Consider the following 13,891-nt stretch of genomic DNA (forward strand, 5'->3'; position numbering starts at 1 on the left):
ATTATTAGCAGGAGAATATTTAATTTATTTTTTTAAGATATTATTCCTTTTTCAGATAAATTATAAAATTTATGGATATTTTTAATAATTTATTCTATATTTAATATCATTATTTGTTTCACTAAAAAAATAAAACTCACTTTACAAAAATTTACAAAAATATTAATTTAAAAGTTATTGTTCGAGAAACACTCGAATTAATATATATATATATATATATATTAATTTTTTTAATTATTTTAGTGTAAAAAAAATATTTAAATTATAATATTTTTGAACCAATTTCAAATCATTTGAACCTCAATTAACTAAAATTTTATCTATTTATAACAAAAAGTTACTAGGGATACATCCCTATAGACGAGAGTAAAAATATTGGAATTTTATCTATTTATAACAAAAAGTTATTCGGGAAGTATCCCTCTCGAGACGAAAGTAGAAATATTGGGAATCAATGAAGAAGAGCACGTTAGATGCAAGAAGCATAAGACACTCTAATGTCGGGTCACCTTTCACGGAGAGACTGATGGAGCGAACCTCACATGGAAAAATGAAAAAAATAAAAATAAAAATAAAAGCCATTTTTTTTAAGGAAAAAAATAAAATAAAATGATAATAAATAAATAAATAAATAAATAAAAGAAAAGTAGTTTTCAGAGGGACATGATTTAGCAACTGCTCCCACATCGTGACCACTCACCTTTTTTTCAGGATAAACTTGGGGACCTTTTATTCCCTCCCTCCCTATTTTTTTAGTATTTAATAAATTAAAAATTATAAAATATAACTGATTTATCATATATAAAATTTAATTTTAAATTTAATTTTGTCTCTAATAAATTTATGATTTTTTAAAAATATTATTTAGAGATTATATTTATAATTTTTTAAAATATTTTATTTTAATTTGTGTTTAATAAGTATTTAATAATTTAAAATTTATTATTTATTGAGTATAAAATTAAATTTTAATATCCAATATAATTCTAAAATTTTAATTTACGATTAAATTTGTAAAATTAATTAAATATAAATCTGGAAGTAGAAAATAGTTTAGATATAGGTAGAGATAGTCGAGATTTTCCTTTTATAATATATATATATATATATATATATATATATATTGGTATTTATTATTACACCCATTTTTTAGCCATTTCTTAATTTTTTTTTATTTCCCTATCATGATATTGGTGGGCCATATTGGGCCTGAAGCCCAAAGCCCACACCCTTTTAAATTTATAGAGCACACGTAATAATCATTGTTTTTTTAGAAAATGTTAATTATTGATTTTTTAGATTTATATTCTTTATCTTATTTGCAAATTTTAATTTAAATTTATTTTTTTGGAGATGATATTTAATAACTTCTATAAATTTTGTTTCTTTTTTTTTTTTAATTTATTTTTTTTATTTACATTAACTACTAATGGAAACGTACAAGTTTTTTTTTAATAAATATACTTTTAACGAAAATAATTAAAATTTAAATTTATGTCCCTAATTTTGAGGTCATATATTATTTTTATTATTTGTATATATCCTTAAACTTTGAGGGTAGATTGGTCTTTTACTTGATTTACTTTTTTAAAAATGGTTTATCTTGTAATTCTATGAATTAAAATATGAATTGAATGAATTTACACACTTGGGCCCAAATTAGAGAACTTTAAATCGGCCCATTAGCCCAAACCCGCGGGCCCAAAGTTAAAAAACGAAACTCGGCAGTTATGCACGTGACTTAATCGAATACGTGTTACAACATCATTCGTCCGTGACACAACTTCCCTCACAACCGGCTCAACATTCAAAACCTAGAACCAACGTGCGGCGGGATTTCCATCCGCAAATTACAGCCGTCCAATTTTTTCTCAGCAAAATTACCGGCTTGAATGGTTATAAAGCCTGCAATCAGGTTTCCTTCTTCTCAATTGAAAAGCCCTAGCCCTAATTTCAGCGCCGTCTCTATTTTTGCTCTCATGGTGCTTCGATTTTCTTTCGACTGCTTTGTTTCTCAATTTGTTCTTCTTCCTTTCGTTTCGTTTGTGAGATCTTCTAGCTTTGAACAGAGTGAGTGAGCAGGTTTTTTTTTGCGATTTCTGCAAATGATTGTGAGATCGAATTCGGAAGAGTGCACATGACGAATTTTCGAATGGTAGAATGCTCTGGTCTTTGAACTTGGAGCATTGTGATTAACCTCTTTGTATAGGAAGATCTGATGCCTCTTCAAATCAAATTCGTCTAGTTTTTATTAATTTTCTTCTCGATCTTATCGATTTGAACTTTCTGTTTTCCATGAACGTGTTTCTGGTAATGGACTTTCTTCTTCTGGATGATGAGAAAATATCAAATATACAGTTATCCCTGGCTGATTCACAGTGCTGATATTTTCAACTCTGACAGTGTTTGATTTCTGGAATCATCGTTTTCGGTTTTTAATTGATCGTTTGGTGTATTGTTTTTCTCATCTCTTAGGTGTAACCAGTGATGAAGGTTTTTTTGGTTGACTGAGATGCAAAACTATAATATTTGCATTGATGTTGATAATTTTTTGAACTAGGACGGTCTGAGGCTTACACCTTTCTACACCTTTCTGCTTTTCGTTCTAATTAGTCTACAAATCTGAGTTATCAATTTCCATCAAATCTTTATTTTTCAAACGGAAAGAATGATTTTCAAGGAATAATGAAGTTTTTGACGTTATGTTTTAGTAATGTGGGTGATGAGAACATGAAAATATCAGTTATCCCTGTCTGATGCTTTGATGCTGATGATTCATGATCTGACACATTGGACATTGTAATTTCCATTAGGTTTGAATCGTTCTTATCTTTTGTGTTCATAGAGATCATGTTCTGCATTCTACTTTTAATTTGATTAAATTGAAAGTACTGTTTTGATCCTTGAATGAACCAATGTTCCGATGGGTTAAGTTAATGAGAATGACAGTAAGCGAATTCCTTAGTGGATTGAGCTTCATTGAAGGATATGCATATGCAACAGATAGAATTTGAAAGATGATACAGACGACAGACTACCAAATGATGACCGCCATATTCTAATGCTCCAAGAACAACCCTGAACATAATAAACACAATCCTTTACAGAGAAGGGCTTAAACAACCATTCATTTCTTCAAAAGTAGGATGGAATTGCATTGCCATGGCTCTTAGAAACTTGGATCTCCTACAAATTTGCTGAATCTTGGAGCGGTTCTGAACCATATTAAGCTGAATAAGATAGAGATAGCTACCTAAACCCATTTTTGGATGTTAGGCTACCCTTTATTATTTTCTGCAAATGGAAGGAAAATCTTGGTTTGACATTTCCTTTCATGTTCCTACTCTTTGGGATAGTCCACGATTCTGCAAGTGACTATTTGATGGTGATGTAACGATTTGTTCCATGTTTTGCCCAGTGATTCTTAAGATCAACTGGTGCAGATAGGTCATGGCCTTCAGCTGTAAGGCGGCTGAGCAGCTTGTTGAAAGCGCTTCCGCTCATCTTTCGGCCACCGACTCTGGCGTGGCGTTTGTTGGGAACTGCTGGTAATGGATACATTGACACAGTGGTTGTACAACAAGCAGATTGCCATCCACCGTTTCCCCATTTGTAGCATTGTCTTATAACTCCTGTGCAGGAGCATATTGGAGCTGGCATGGTTGATTCATCAAAGGCTACCTGGTTCAACCCCAGATCCTGCCCTTTCCAATCCGACTTCGACACGACCAGATGCTTGTTAAGATCATCGCCGCCACTCACTATACCAATCCCATCCTTCCATTCTTGTGACTTGCCCAGCCTTATCTTATTCAAGTCTTCAGCTTCTCTTTTGACCTTCCTTGGAGCTTTAGAAACCTTCTTGTTTGGTGCTGTAACTGTCTTATTATCCTCTTTCGTTCGCTTGTTCCGCCGCGCCTTTGTCGATTCTGAAGCAACTTGGGATGATACAGGGCAAGCATCATTGGCATGCAATTCTCTCGAATTGTAGTTACTTTCATTCATGTGAGGCACATGATGATGTGTATGCTGCTGCTGCTGCTGTTGCTGCTGGGGATGGTGTATATGCTTCACTCCCCTTGCGATTTGGCATCCTGGTGGACATGATAAATTGTTGTTTGTGAGGGAGTTTTCACGATACTGAAGAGTTGCAATGGCATTGTCTCTTTCCAATAGAGCATTGTTCCTCTCCGCAATTGCAGCATCTCGCTGTAGATAAGCCATGTCCCGTTCTGCTATTGCAGCCTTCTTCTCAGAGAGGGCCAAGTTTCTCTCTTGAATGGCTGCATCTCTCTCGGCCATTATTGCCATTATCTGCTTCATTGATGGCTGATGCTGCATCATCCACTGCCAACATAAATTCAAACAAATTCAATCCAACTGGTCTCTACCCAATTGTTACAGCTTGAAAGATTTGTTCATCTTGATTACCTGACCCTGAGCTGACTTATACTGCTCTGCTTTGTGCCTTCCATTCTCCCGATGCCCGCTATCATCCATTTATGACTCCAAAACTAATAACCAACACCACAGTAATAATAAAAGCTCCACTGCAAGCAAAATAGCCACCAATATGTTACCTAACTACAACACAAAACCAAGGAAAAGAATGCCATCTAAAGCACTTTCCGTGTAAAATATTCCCAATTTGTTGCATATCAAAAGAGATACATTTGTTTGTAAGAAAAATGTATCTATCATTAGTGGATTCATCCTTGATTCTTCATTTGTTTCTTCTATTATTCAATATAAATACCATGTGGGGGAAACAGACTCAAGTAAGTGCAAGAACTAGGATTATTGTGCCTATCATGATCCATTTTTTGATTAAACGGATCAAAGGTCTTAAAGGGGTAAGATCTCCCTGTCAGTTTTATTGAGGACTACCCGCATGGGCAAAGGCTACTAACAATAGGATGGGTAGCGCACACTTTAGACCGACGTGTATTACAGATCACTTGTTTGAAGTTGTCTGGGCTTGTCCAAGTAAATGGATGCAGCACGGGATAAGATAGACCTACATAGAAAGATCAAGAATGAAGTGTAGGCCAGTTGAAGATTCTAATGGTTGTCCACATATGTTTTCGTTTTTATCGTTGGAAATCGTTCCTTCTTTCTAAAAGAATCATTCGGTATTATAAAGATCCAAACTCTAACCTCACATGGCTTAATCTAAGCAGACAACAATTTCAGACAGAATTACAAGCCAAATAACCCATTATAGATCCTAAGAAAATTGATCAAGAAAGTGATGGCCAATACAAAACATTGCACTAACTGATGCCTTATAATCCCTCCCTATACATTTAGACCAGCTGGTTCATTGACCTCTAATTCCTTGAAGAAAGCACCAAAACTTTCGACCAAACAAAGAATGATCACGAAAGGACAAGACATTGACCAACTTAACAAATATAGGTCACAAAAAAGCTTATCCAATAAAGGGATTTGGCAAGAGAACACAAAAGGTAAGATCTAAAAACGCCTCATTGAAACTCAGTTCTAAAGAAATGGATTTGAGCTGCATGAACAATCAAAGTTCAGTGTGGTAGATAGATACTTCACCTGGAATTAGAAGACCAAGCAAGCATTCGTTTGGGAGATCATCATCGTTACAACTTTTGGCCCCCAGCCAGCCCTAATGGCTGACCCACCTTCCTCATCTTGTGCTCCATCAGATCATCTGGATAATACAATTCAACATAAATTACATACTCAAAAACAACTAAAAACCAACAATGTTTCGGTGATTTTTTTCTCTTCTCTCCATTTCCAGTACCAAATTCAGTTCGTACAGAAAAAACGATCGAGTCAAAGTAGCTGCAAACAAAAAAAAAAAAGTATGTTCATCGGATTCAACAAGTTCAAATCATCTGGAAAATAGAGCAAAAGGTCTAAAGATTAAAAAGAAAGCAAAAACCATAAAGATCCGATTCTTTACTACAACCAGAAAAGTAAGCGAGACTCAACTTTTCCGCGCCGAGTTCTGAACTTAAAGCAAAAACTTCAACTCAAAAAGAAAAAGAAAACACATCCACAACAAATTCCGAAACCCTAGAAAGAAAAAAAAAACCACGAAATCGATACAGGAAGCTTCGGCTCGACATCGAATGATCAAAACAACGCTAAATCGAAGCAGATTTCAGAGAAATCGAAGCGAGAAAAAGCAGGAGGAAGCTAGAACAACAAAGAAGCGATGAATTAAAGGAGTAGAGAGCGTAAAAATGGAAGTGAAGAACCAAAATAGCAGGTGATTGAGAAAACTACAAAAGCAAAAGAAATCAAAGCGCTGGAGAAATCGAAGCTTACCAGTGAGCAGGAAGGAGGAAGAAGAAGGAAGAAGAAAACTCGGAGAGTGATTACAAGGGAAGAGAAGGAGATGGAGAAATCAGAAAAGGATTGAAAATTTGTGGAAAGAACAGTTGTAAGCAGAGCAGAGGGACAAAGGAATCTCTCCCTCTCTCTCTCTCTTCATTTTCCCTTAGCTTTTTGTCATATACACATTTTTTTTAGGGTTTAAATTTTTAGATTCTAATTTGGGTTTAATACGTCTCAAAAAAATTTAATTTTTTTAATTAATTAATTTAATAGATATAAATATTATGAGTATTCATATGATCCGATAATTGGACCAACTCAGACTATTCCGTTGGGTTGGATTGGGTTAATAGATATATCTATATGATCTCTTTGATGTTTGTTATCTATGTTAGTGATGCGTTGTGACCTGTGAATCTTTGATATTTGAGCTTCAAGATATTTTAATTATTGATATATCATGTACCATGGATAACTGTAATTTTTTTAAACTTGACAAGCTAACCCGAAAATAGAAGGTCGGGTTGAGTTAAGTTGTGAACTTTGTTCGGGTTATTCAGGTCACCAACCCAACTAACCCAAAATGTCGAGTTGATCTAAACAAAATTCAACCCAACATATACTCTTAATAAAGCTAACCCGAAGAGTAAAGTAATACATTTTATTTAAAGATAAATATTTGAAACTTAATATATATATATATATATATATATATATATATATATTTATTGTACTTGGCCATGTGATTTTTCCATTGTTGTTTTTTTTTTTAATAAATATTTGTTGCCTTTAAATTCAACAATTAAATTAAAGCTAAAAATAATAATTAAAAAAAAATCCCCCTTTAAACGTGACATTATGCTGATTAATACCCTTTATGACACGACGTCGTTTTACATGTCAAAAAGTCATTTTAAAGCCATACCTTTCTTTTCATTTATTCTCCTCTTTTTTTTTTCTTTTTAAATATTTAAGATTTAAATCTCAAATTCTTATGTCAGAATTACATAAGGTTTAAATATTAATTTAAAAACATATAATTTATTTATTATATTCCTGAAATTTCATAAAAATTTTACAAAATTCACCACTAGCTCAATTTTTTTTAATATATATTACGTCATATATAAAAAATGAAAATTTAAAATTTCCCCTATATATATATATATATATATTTATTTATTTATAACAAAAAAATCTGAAATTTTATTAAAATATATTACGTCATATATAAAAAATGAAAATTTAAAATTTCCCCTATATGTATATATATTTATTTATTTATTTATAACAAAAAAAATCTGAAATTTTATTAAAATATATTACGTCATATATAAAAAATGAAAATTTAAAATTTCCCCTATATGTATATATATTTATTTATAACAAAAAAAATCTGAAATTTTATTAAAATATATTACGTCATATATAAAAAATGAAAATTTAAAATTTCCCCTATATGTATATATATTTATTTATAACAAAAAAAATCTGAAATTTTATTAAAATATATTACGTCATATAAAAAAGGAAAATTAAAATAATAATAACTTTAATTAAATCAAGCTATGACAACGTTAGAAATTCTGCCATGCATGTCTAAATACCATAAAGCTTTTTCTTGTATCTCCTTTTTGTCCTTACACAATTCGGATCCAAATGCCCTTGCTTGGAATTTCACGATGAATTACAAACACGAGGTAATACCCCGGTGGAGCGATGGTACTCGACTTGGTCATGTTAACGTCGACATCCCACGTCGCAGCGACATTTCTCACTTTGGTCACATACTCGCCGCCGATCACTAACAATCGTTGACTCATGGAGAACGAATGTGTGTTGAATGGTGGTGCGATCATTGTCACTGTCACTGTATCCAATCTCACACCACTAGAGATGTTGACATTGAACCGAATAGTCAACGGTCGTCCGTATCTTACAGTGGTTTGAGACGATGGTGACAAGATTTTTGGTCGTAAATTTTCACATTTCGGATCTAAATATGGCGGCGAAAATGCTTCTAATCTCAACTCTGTTGGAAATGGCACGCCTGTGAAGTTATAATATACATTTGGATTGCTCCCACCAACCAAAACACGACCATCGCGAAGCAGCACTGCTGTTGAATGATAAAGTCGAGGGATCGTACTCGGGTTGAGCAACCGGAACCTCGAACCAATCGGGTCAGTGGGTCGATACACGATCGGGCTCACAATTGGATCGCGAGAGTTATCCCACCCGGCAGTTCCTGACCCGGCACCATTGATAATTAAAACGTCGCCGTTTGGAAGCAAAATCATGTCCCCCATTACCCTCCTCATTGGCATTGTTTCTGTAACCCATTGAGGCTTTGAATCCGTTATTTTAATTCGGCTGCACGAATTCAAAGCTCGAACGAAGATCCGATTCATGGCTCTGTTATAAGCTCCCTTCGGAGCGCCGCCACAAATCAAAACCTCTGCTTCAATCGCCGCCGCATGTAAATTCCTCAACGGGAGGAGCACGGCGGAGCCGGTGCTTGGGTAACACCGTGGATCGCCGCCGGGGATCGCCGGAAAATTCCTGATCACCTTATTCCGCGCGTAATCAAACAAAATTGACCGATTATTTGCGAAAATGAACAAATTTCCGTCGACATTCAAAAATACAAACGGATATAAATTATTTTCGATGAATTGATCGTTCGTCTCAGCCAAGAACGGAATGCTATACGCCCTGGAAGCGCCGCCGATTTTCGGGAAAAATTCGTAGCTGAATTGCCGCCGTCCGCCGATTACAATTTGCCGGCCGTCGGGCAGAATGTGGTTCGTCGCGTACCACCGGCGGACATTTAGTGCAAAAGGAATCTCCTCCCAATCGGAGCCATTAGGATACGGCTTAAAGACTCTCGCTCTCCGATCTCCGTCGTTGAATCCACCCGTCTGGACCAGAGTTCCGTCGCTCGCGGCGGCGCCAGAGGAGCACCAAACATCCGTCTGAACCATGAGTGGCCGGAATGTGTTGGAAGCGACGTCGTATTCGAGAGAATGAGCGGTACAATCAAGTTTCAAAGCGACGTCGTTTGGATCCATTCGGCATTTCCCTTCCGGTAACGGTAAATTCGAGGTGCCGAAGTCGGTTCTGTCAAAGATAACGACTCTGTCACTGTGAAGTAACTGCATGTGCATTGGCAGAACTCCGACGTCGTTTTGCAGAAGCTCCCACCGGCCGCCGCCGTCGTCGGCGTGCAGCGGCGACGGCGGAGTGAAGAGTGTGAATTGAGCGAAGAGAATAAATTGGAGGAGCATTGTTGCAGAGAAGTAGGTGGCTTGAATTTGCTCCGTTTCTTAATACCCGCCACGATTTCAAGCGGTAATTTGAAATTACGATTTTGGGTTCCAGTTCAGAACGAAAATGATGCCTCTCTCAGTGCATCGCACAAGGTTAGTATGGACATTTCCATGACAGCTCCAAATTCCGCCAAAGATTGTTTCTTTAAGAAATGTATTGAATAAAGTCCGGTTGTTTTTTAATTTATTTAATTTTCAAAAAACTTTCCGAAGGAGATATTATAGAGAAATTAATTCGGTAATTAATTAATTGGTGGATTTTGTATGTTAAAATTCGAGGAAAATAAGGAAATGTAGTTTTATATTTATATGTTAAAATAACATTGACGTGACAAACAATGAATTAATACAAATAAATTTTATTATTGGTTTTTTATTTATTAGCAACATTTTCATTTATTCAATTTTGAAGTTTGTCTTGTGGGCCCAGATCCACCGCTAGCCGATATTGTCCTTTTTGTGCTTTATGAGGAGTCTCCAACCAATGTGGGACTCTTACAATCCACTTCCTTTGAGGCCCTGTCTGGGGAAGGTTTTCATACCCTTACAAAGAGTGTTTCAGAGTGTTTCGTTCTCGTCTCCAATCAATGTGAGACTCTCACAATCCACCCCCTTCGAGGCCCTGTCTGCTAGGGGAAGGTTTTCATACCTCGTTCTCCTCTCCAACCAATGTAGAACTCTCACAATTCACCCCCTTCGAGGCCCTGTCTGCTAGGGGGAGATTTTCATACCCTTATAAGAAGTGTTTCGTTCTCCTCTCTAACCAATGTGAGACTCTCACAATCCATCCCCTTCGAGGCCCCAGGGTCCTCGCCGGCACTCTTTCCTTTCTCCAATTAATGTGGGACTCCTTCCAAATCTACCCCCCTTGTAGCCCAACGTCTTTACTGGCACACTGTCTCGTGTCTACCTCTCTTTGGGGAAGAGCCTCCTCGCTGGCGCATAATCTGGTGTCTAGATTTGATACCATTTGTAACTGCCTAGATCCACCGTTAGCAGATATTGTCCTCTTTGGACTTTCCCTTTCGAGCTTCCCCTCAAAGCTTTAAAACGCGTCTGATAGTGAAAAGTTTTCACACTCTTATAAAGAGTGTTTCGTTCTCCTCCCCAACCAACCTCGGACTCTCACAGTTAAACATTTTTAAAGACGTCAAATTAAATATTGATCTTATTTATTTATTTATTAATTATTATTATTATTATTTTGGGAAAAAGATGAATTGATAATTTTTATAAAATTTATTTGTATTTTATAAATAAAATAAAAAAAGTTTGGCGAATCTGTGTCTGAACAAAAATAATAAACAGAAACTTTAATCTTAGATGACAGCAAGTTGATAGTGGAATCTGATTCGACAGCTCGTTGGTTGTTGCATACAATTAGAGTGAAGTTGTCGGTGGCATAGAACACTAGTCAAATGTTACCGATTCGATCCAAACAGAATTTATAGCTTTCAAAACAAATCCAAAATAATAATAATAAATAAATAAATAAATAATTTATGATCCATGTATATGATTTGAAATCTCGATGACCCGTCGCATGGTCATGCTATCTACACTATAACGATTCAAGCCCACCGCTAGTAGATATTATTCTCTTTGAGTTTTCCTTTAGAGCATTTAATACGAGTCTGCTAAATGAGAGGCTTCTACACCTTTATAAAAAATGTTTCGTTCTCCTTCCTAACCGACGTGGGGATCTCACAATTCACCCCTTTCGGGGCGAGCGTCCTCATGGCACTCATTTCCTTCTTCAATCGATGTGAGATCCCCTAATCTACCCTCCTTCGGGGCTCATCCTTCTCGTTGGCACATCGCCCGATGTCTGGCTTTGATGCCATTTGTTACGACCCTAAATCTCACTGTAAGCAAATATCGTCATCTTTGAGCTTTCCTTTCGAAATTTTCCTCAAAGTTTTTAAAACGCGTTTGCTATGGAGAGCTTTCCACACCCCTATAAAAAAATGTTTCGTTCTCCTCTCCAACTGATGTGGGATCTTACATACACCTCGCTTTTTAAGCGTGAACACTGTTCTCACAAATCAACATGACTTGTTACAGCATAATTTGTCCTCACTCATATGCTCAGACAAATTTCTAGAAGATCACCTAACATAAAATTGCTCAAAGTAAAGCATTAATCACAGCAAATAAAGGTACACATTGTTAGTATAAATATTAATTTTAATTTTTTATTCATCATAATTTGAGAATCGCTCTCGTTCGGATGTGATCTCTGTTGCATTTTCTTTATTCTAGTGTTGGTTACACTATTATGAGCAAGAAAATTGGACCAATTGTGGCTACAAGAAAGCGACAGTTTTGTATAGTAAACGGGCCCATGACAATAATAATTAATTTATCTGTATAGTCTTAAATTATCCACTTTCTACGTGTATTTAAACATCGTCAATAAAAATAATTTTATAGCATTATTTATTTTGTCACGTCACTAATAGTTCATCCAATCGTAGCACTTTAATTTTGGAACTTTTAAATTAGAATATTCTTACGTACCTAAATTGATAATATATGACCATCTATTAATCGGTCTATTTGAGTTAATTTTGAAGCTTAACTTATTAAATTATGTTTTTGGCATCGATGAATTATTTTAAGTTGTGATCGAATCTTTAATTTTAAAGTTCGGAGAATCTAATTCAAACCCGAGTGATATGAACCAAGAGACATCAATCATACAATATGCTTCAATGAAGATGTGGAGAAAAGGTTATCAAAATAATCAAAAGATGTTTCAATTCATGCTACATTGAAGAAGAATAAAGTTTGATTGTTGTAAATTTTGGGTGGGTTATAATTTAGAGTTATTGTGTTTTAAGACTTAGAAGATATATCAAAAGAAGCATTTGTGCTTTTCTTTAGCCAATGGCTAAGTTTCTTTGCAACTCTATGTAGTTTAGGTTGCATGTAGAATCATTCAAGCTCGATATGATCAATCTTGCTTGTGGAGTGATTCGAATCTCAAACAAGTGTTTGAGATTACTTGATCAACAAGAATCATTGAAGCTAGACATGATCGATCTTGCTTCTGGAGTGATTCGAATCTCAAACAAAGTGTTCTTGGCTTGAGATATTCGATCGACAAGGTAATCCGAATCTTATTCCCCTTGTAGTTGATTCTTTATCTTATCACCGAGCTTGCATGGTTCGTGGTTAATTTTAGGATTTGAGACGGACGATAAATATATATATATATATATATATATATATATTTATTGCTTTTTAGCGATTCAAAGATTTGCTTGAACGAGTAATGAGCTGGGTTCGATGGTCGTACAATAGATGTTAGTGACTGCAACACTCGAATAAAGGAGAGGTACATGAATGAACCGAGACCAAATCCGAGAAAGATCATGAGGACGTAATAGCTAAGAAACACTTAAACGAATTGAAAATCACTACATATATCAACAATATACACATTCATTTTCAGTGGGTCAATCATAGAAACTTTGTGGTTAAATTCTATGTTGGGTGACCACGATGAAAGTCCCACGTTAGCTAATTTAGGGAATGAGCATGAGTTTATAATCAAATAATACTTTCTTCATTGTTGTGAGGCCTTTTGGGAAGTCTAAAACAAAACCATGAGAGCTTATGTTCAAAGTGAACAATATCATACTATTATGGAGCGTCGTGTTCGTCTAACATGGTATGAGAGTCATGCCCTAAACTTAATCGTTTCAGTATGTATATAATATTTTAATTTTTAAAATATATTAATAAAAAAACTAAATAATTAGAGGTAAATGCTTAAATATTTTTTAACCTACTATTAATTACTACGTACATATATTTTCAAAATTATGATGGGTGGTGGGTTAAAGTGGGCATTTACTTCTGAAGGTGGAGAGGGTTAAAGAGGGCATTTAATAATGCCTGTAAATGATATAAAGACAAACGACGTCGGTTAGCTAATGATAATAAATATATATTAATTGTGCGTTGAAAAAGAGTTTTTTTTTTAATAAAAGAAAAATAGCCATTGGTTGAAATTCTGACTGGCTTACGGATGGCATTTAGGTCACGTGAGAGTCACGCCTGACTGTCTCAACACGTGTCAATTTGAATATAGTTTAATTAAGTAATATATTATATTATATGCTTTCGATATAATTAATGTCATATATGGTATATATACCATGTACACTTTTTTTAGAACGTTGATGGTCGTTAGTCGTTAGTCGTTGTTCGATAGCATTGAAACTGTCGTTGGTCAA

At 35.0% G+C, this 13,891-nt stretch overlaps 2 protein-coding genes and 4 non-coding genes across 10 annotated transcripts; 4 read left to right on the plus strand and 2 right to left on the minus strand.

Moving 5' to 3' along the window:
- The first annotated feature begins 2,141 nt into the window (after nucleotides 1–2,141).
- On the plus strand, nucleotides 2,142–2,222 carry LOC111454764. The gene has a single exon (XR_002712497.1). It is a non-coding gene; the product is annotated as a small nucleolar RNA snoR64a (small nucleolar RNA).
- A 102-nt stretch (nucleotides 2,223–2,324) lies between these two features.
- LOC111454759 lies at nucleotides 2,325–2,407 on the plus strand. Its single transcript, XR_002712493.1, has one exon. It is a non-coding gene; the product is annotated as a small nucleolar RNA R38 (small nucleolar RNA).
- A 73-nt stretch (nucleotides 2,408–2,480) lies between these two features.
- Nucleotides 2,481–2,573, plus strand: LOC111454767. The gene has a single exon (XR_002712499.1). It is a non-coding gene; the product is annotated as a small nucleolar RNA snoR20a (small nucleolar RNA).
- Nucleotides 2,574–2,711: 138 nt separating this feature from the next.
- LOC111454758 lies at nucleotides 2,712–2,793 on the plus strand. Its single transcript, XR_002712492.1, has one exon. It is a non-coding gene; the product is annotated as a small nucleolar RNA R38 (small nucleolar RNA).
- Nucleotides 2,794–2,960: 167 nt separating this feature from the next.
- Nucleotides 2,961–10,654, minus strand: LOC111454634 (protein BASIC PENTACYSTEINE6-like). 5 transcript variants are annotated; one of them, XM_023096131.1, is made up of 5 exons: nucleotides 6,310–6,511; nucleotides 5,780–5,820; nucleotides 5,566–5,683; nucleotides 4,432–4,514; nucleotides 2,961–4,347 (listed from the first exon to the last, which is right to left on the minus strand). In XM_023096131.1, exons 4-5 carry the CDS (start codon nucleotides 4,498–4,500, stop codon nucleotides 3,376–3,378), a joined length of 1,041 nt encoding a protein of 346 aa, XP_022951899.1. In that variant the 5' UTR covers nucleotides 4,501–4,514; nucleotides 5,566–5,683; nucleotides 5,780–5,820; nucleotides 6,310–6,511; the 3' UTR covers nucleotides 2,961–3,375. The 5 variants fall into 5 exon arrangements, with proteins under 5 accessions (XP_022951899.1, XP_022951895.1, XP_022951897.1 ...); XM_023096127.1 differs by having other exon boundaries at nucleotides 4,432–4,550; XM_023096129.1 differs by having other exon boundaries at nucleotides 4,432–4,584.
- LOC111454610 (aldehyde oxidase GLOX1-like) lies at nucleotides 7,923–9,605 on the minus strand. The gene has a single exon (XM_023096106.1). The coding sequence runs from the start codon at nucleotides 9,603–9,605 to the stop codon at nucleotides 7,959–7,961; it is 1,647 nt and encodes a 548-aa protein (XP_022951874.1). The 3' UTR covers nucleotides 7,923–7,958.
- Nucleotides 10,655–13,891: the final 3,237 nt, after the last annotated feature.

The sequence above is a fragment of the Cucurbita moschata genome, unplaced genomic scaffold (genome assembly GCF_002738365.1).
Source record: "Cucurbita moschata cultivar Rifu unplaced genomic scaffold, Cmos_1.0 Cmo_Scf00016, whole genome shotgun sequence".
NCBI classification, from domain to species: Eukaryota; Viridiplantae; Streptophyta; class Magnoliopsida; order Cucurbitales; family Cucurbitaceae; genus Cucurbita; species Cucurbita moschata.

What these genes read in the sequence shown, in the direction of transcription:
- LOC111454634 (XM_023096130.1), bottom strand. Translation starts at nt 4,500, where the DNA reads ATGGATGATAGCGGGCATCGGGAGAATGGAAGGCACAAAGCAGAGCAG. An exon ending in ATAAGTCAGCTCAGGGTCAG is followed by an intron (nt 4,348 to 4,431) that starts GTAATCAAGATG and finishes TTATGTTGGCAG; the next exon opens with TGGATGATGCAGCATCAGCC.
- LOC111454610 (XM_023096106.1), bottom strand. Translation starts at nt 9,605, where the DNA reads ATGCTCCTCCAATTTATTCTCTTCGCTCAATTCACACTCTTCACTCCG.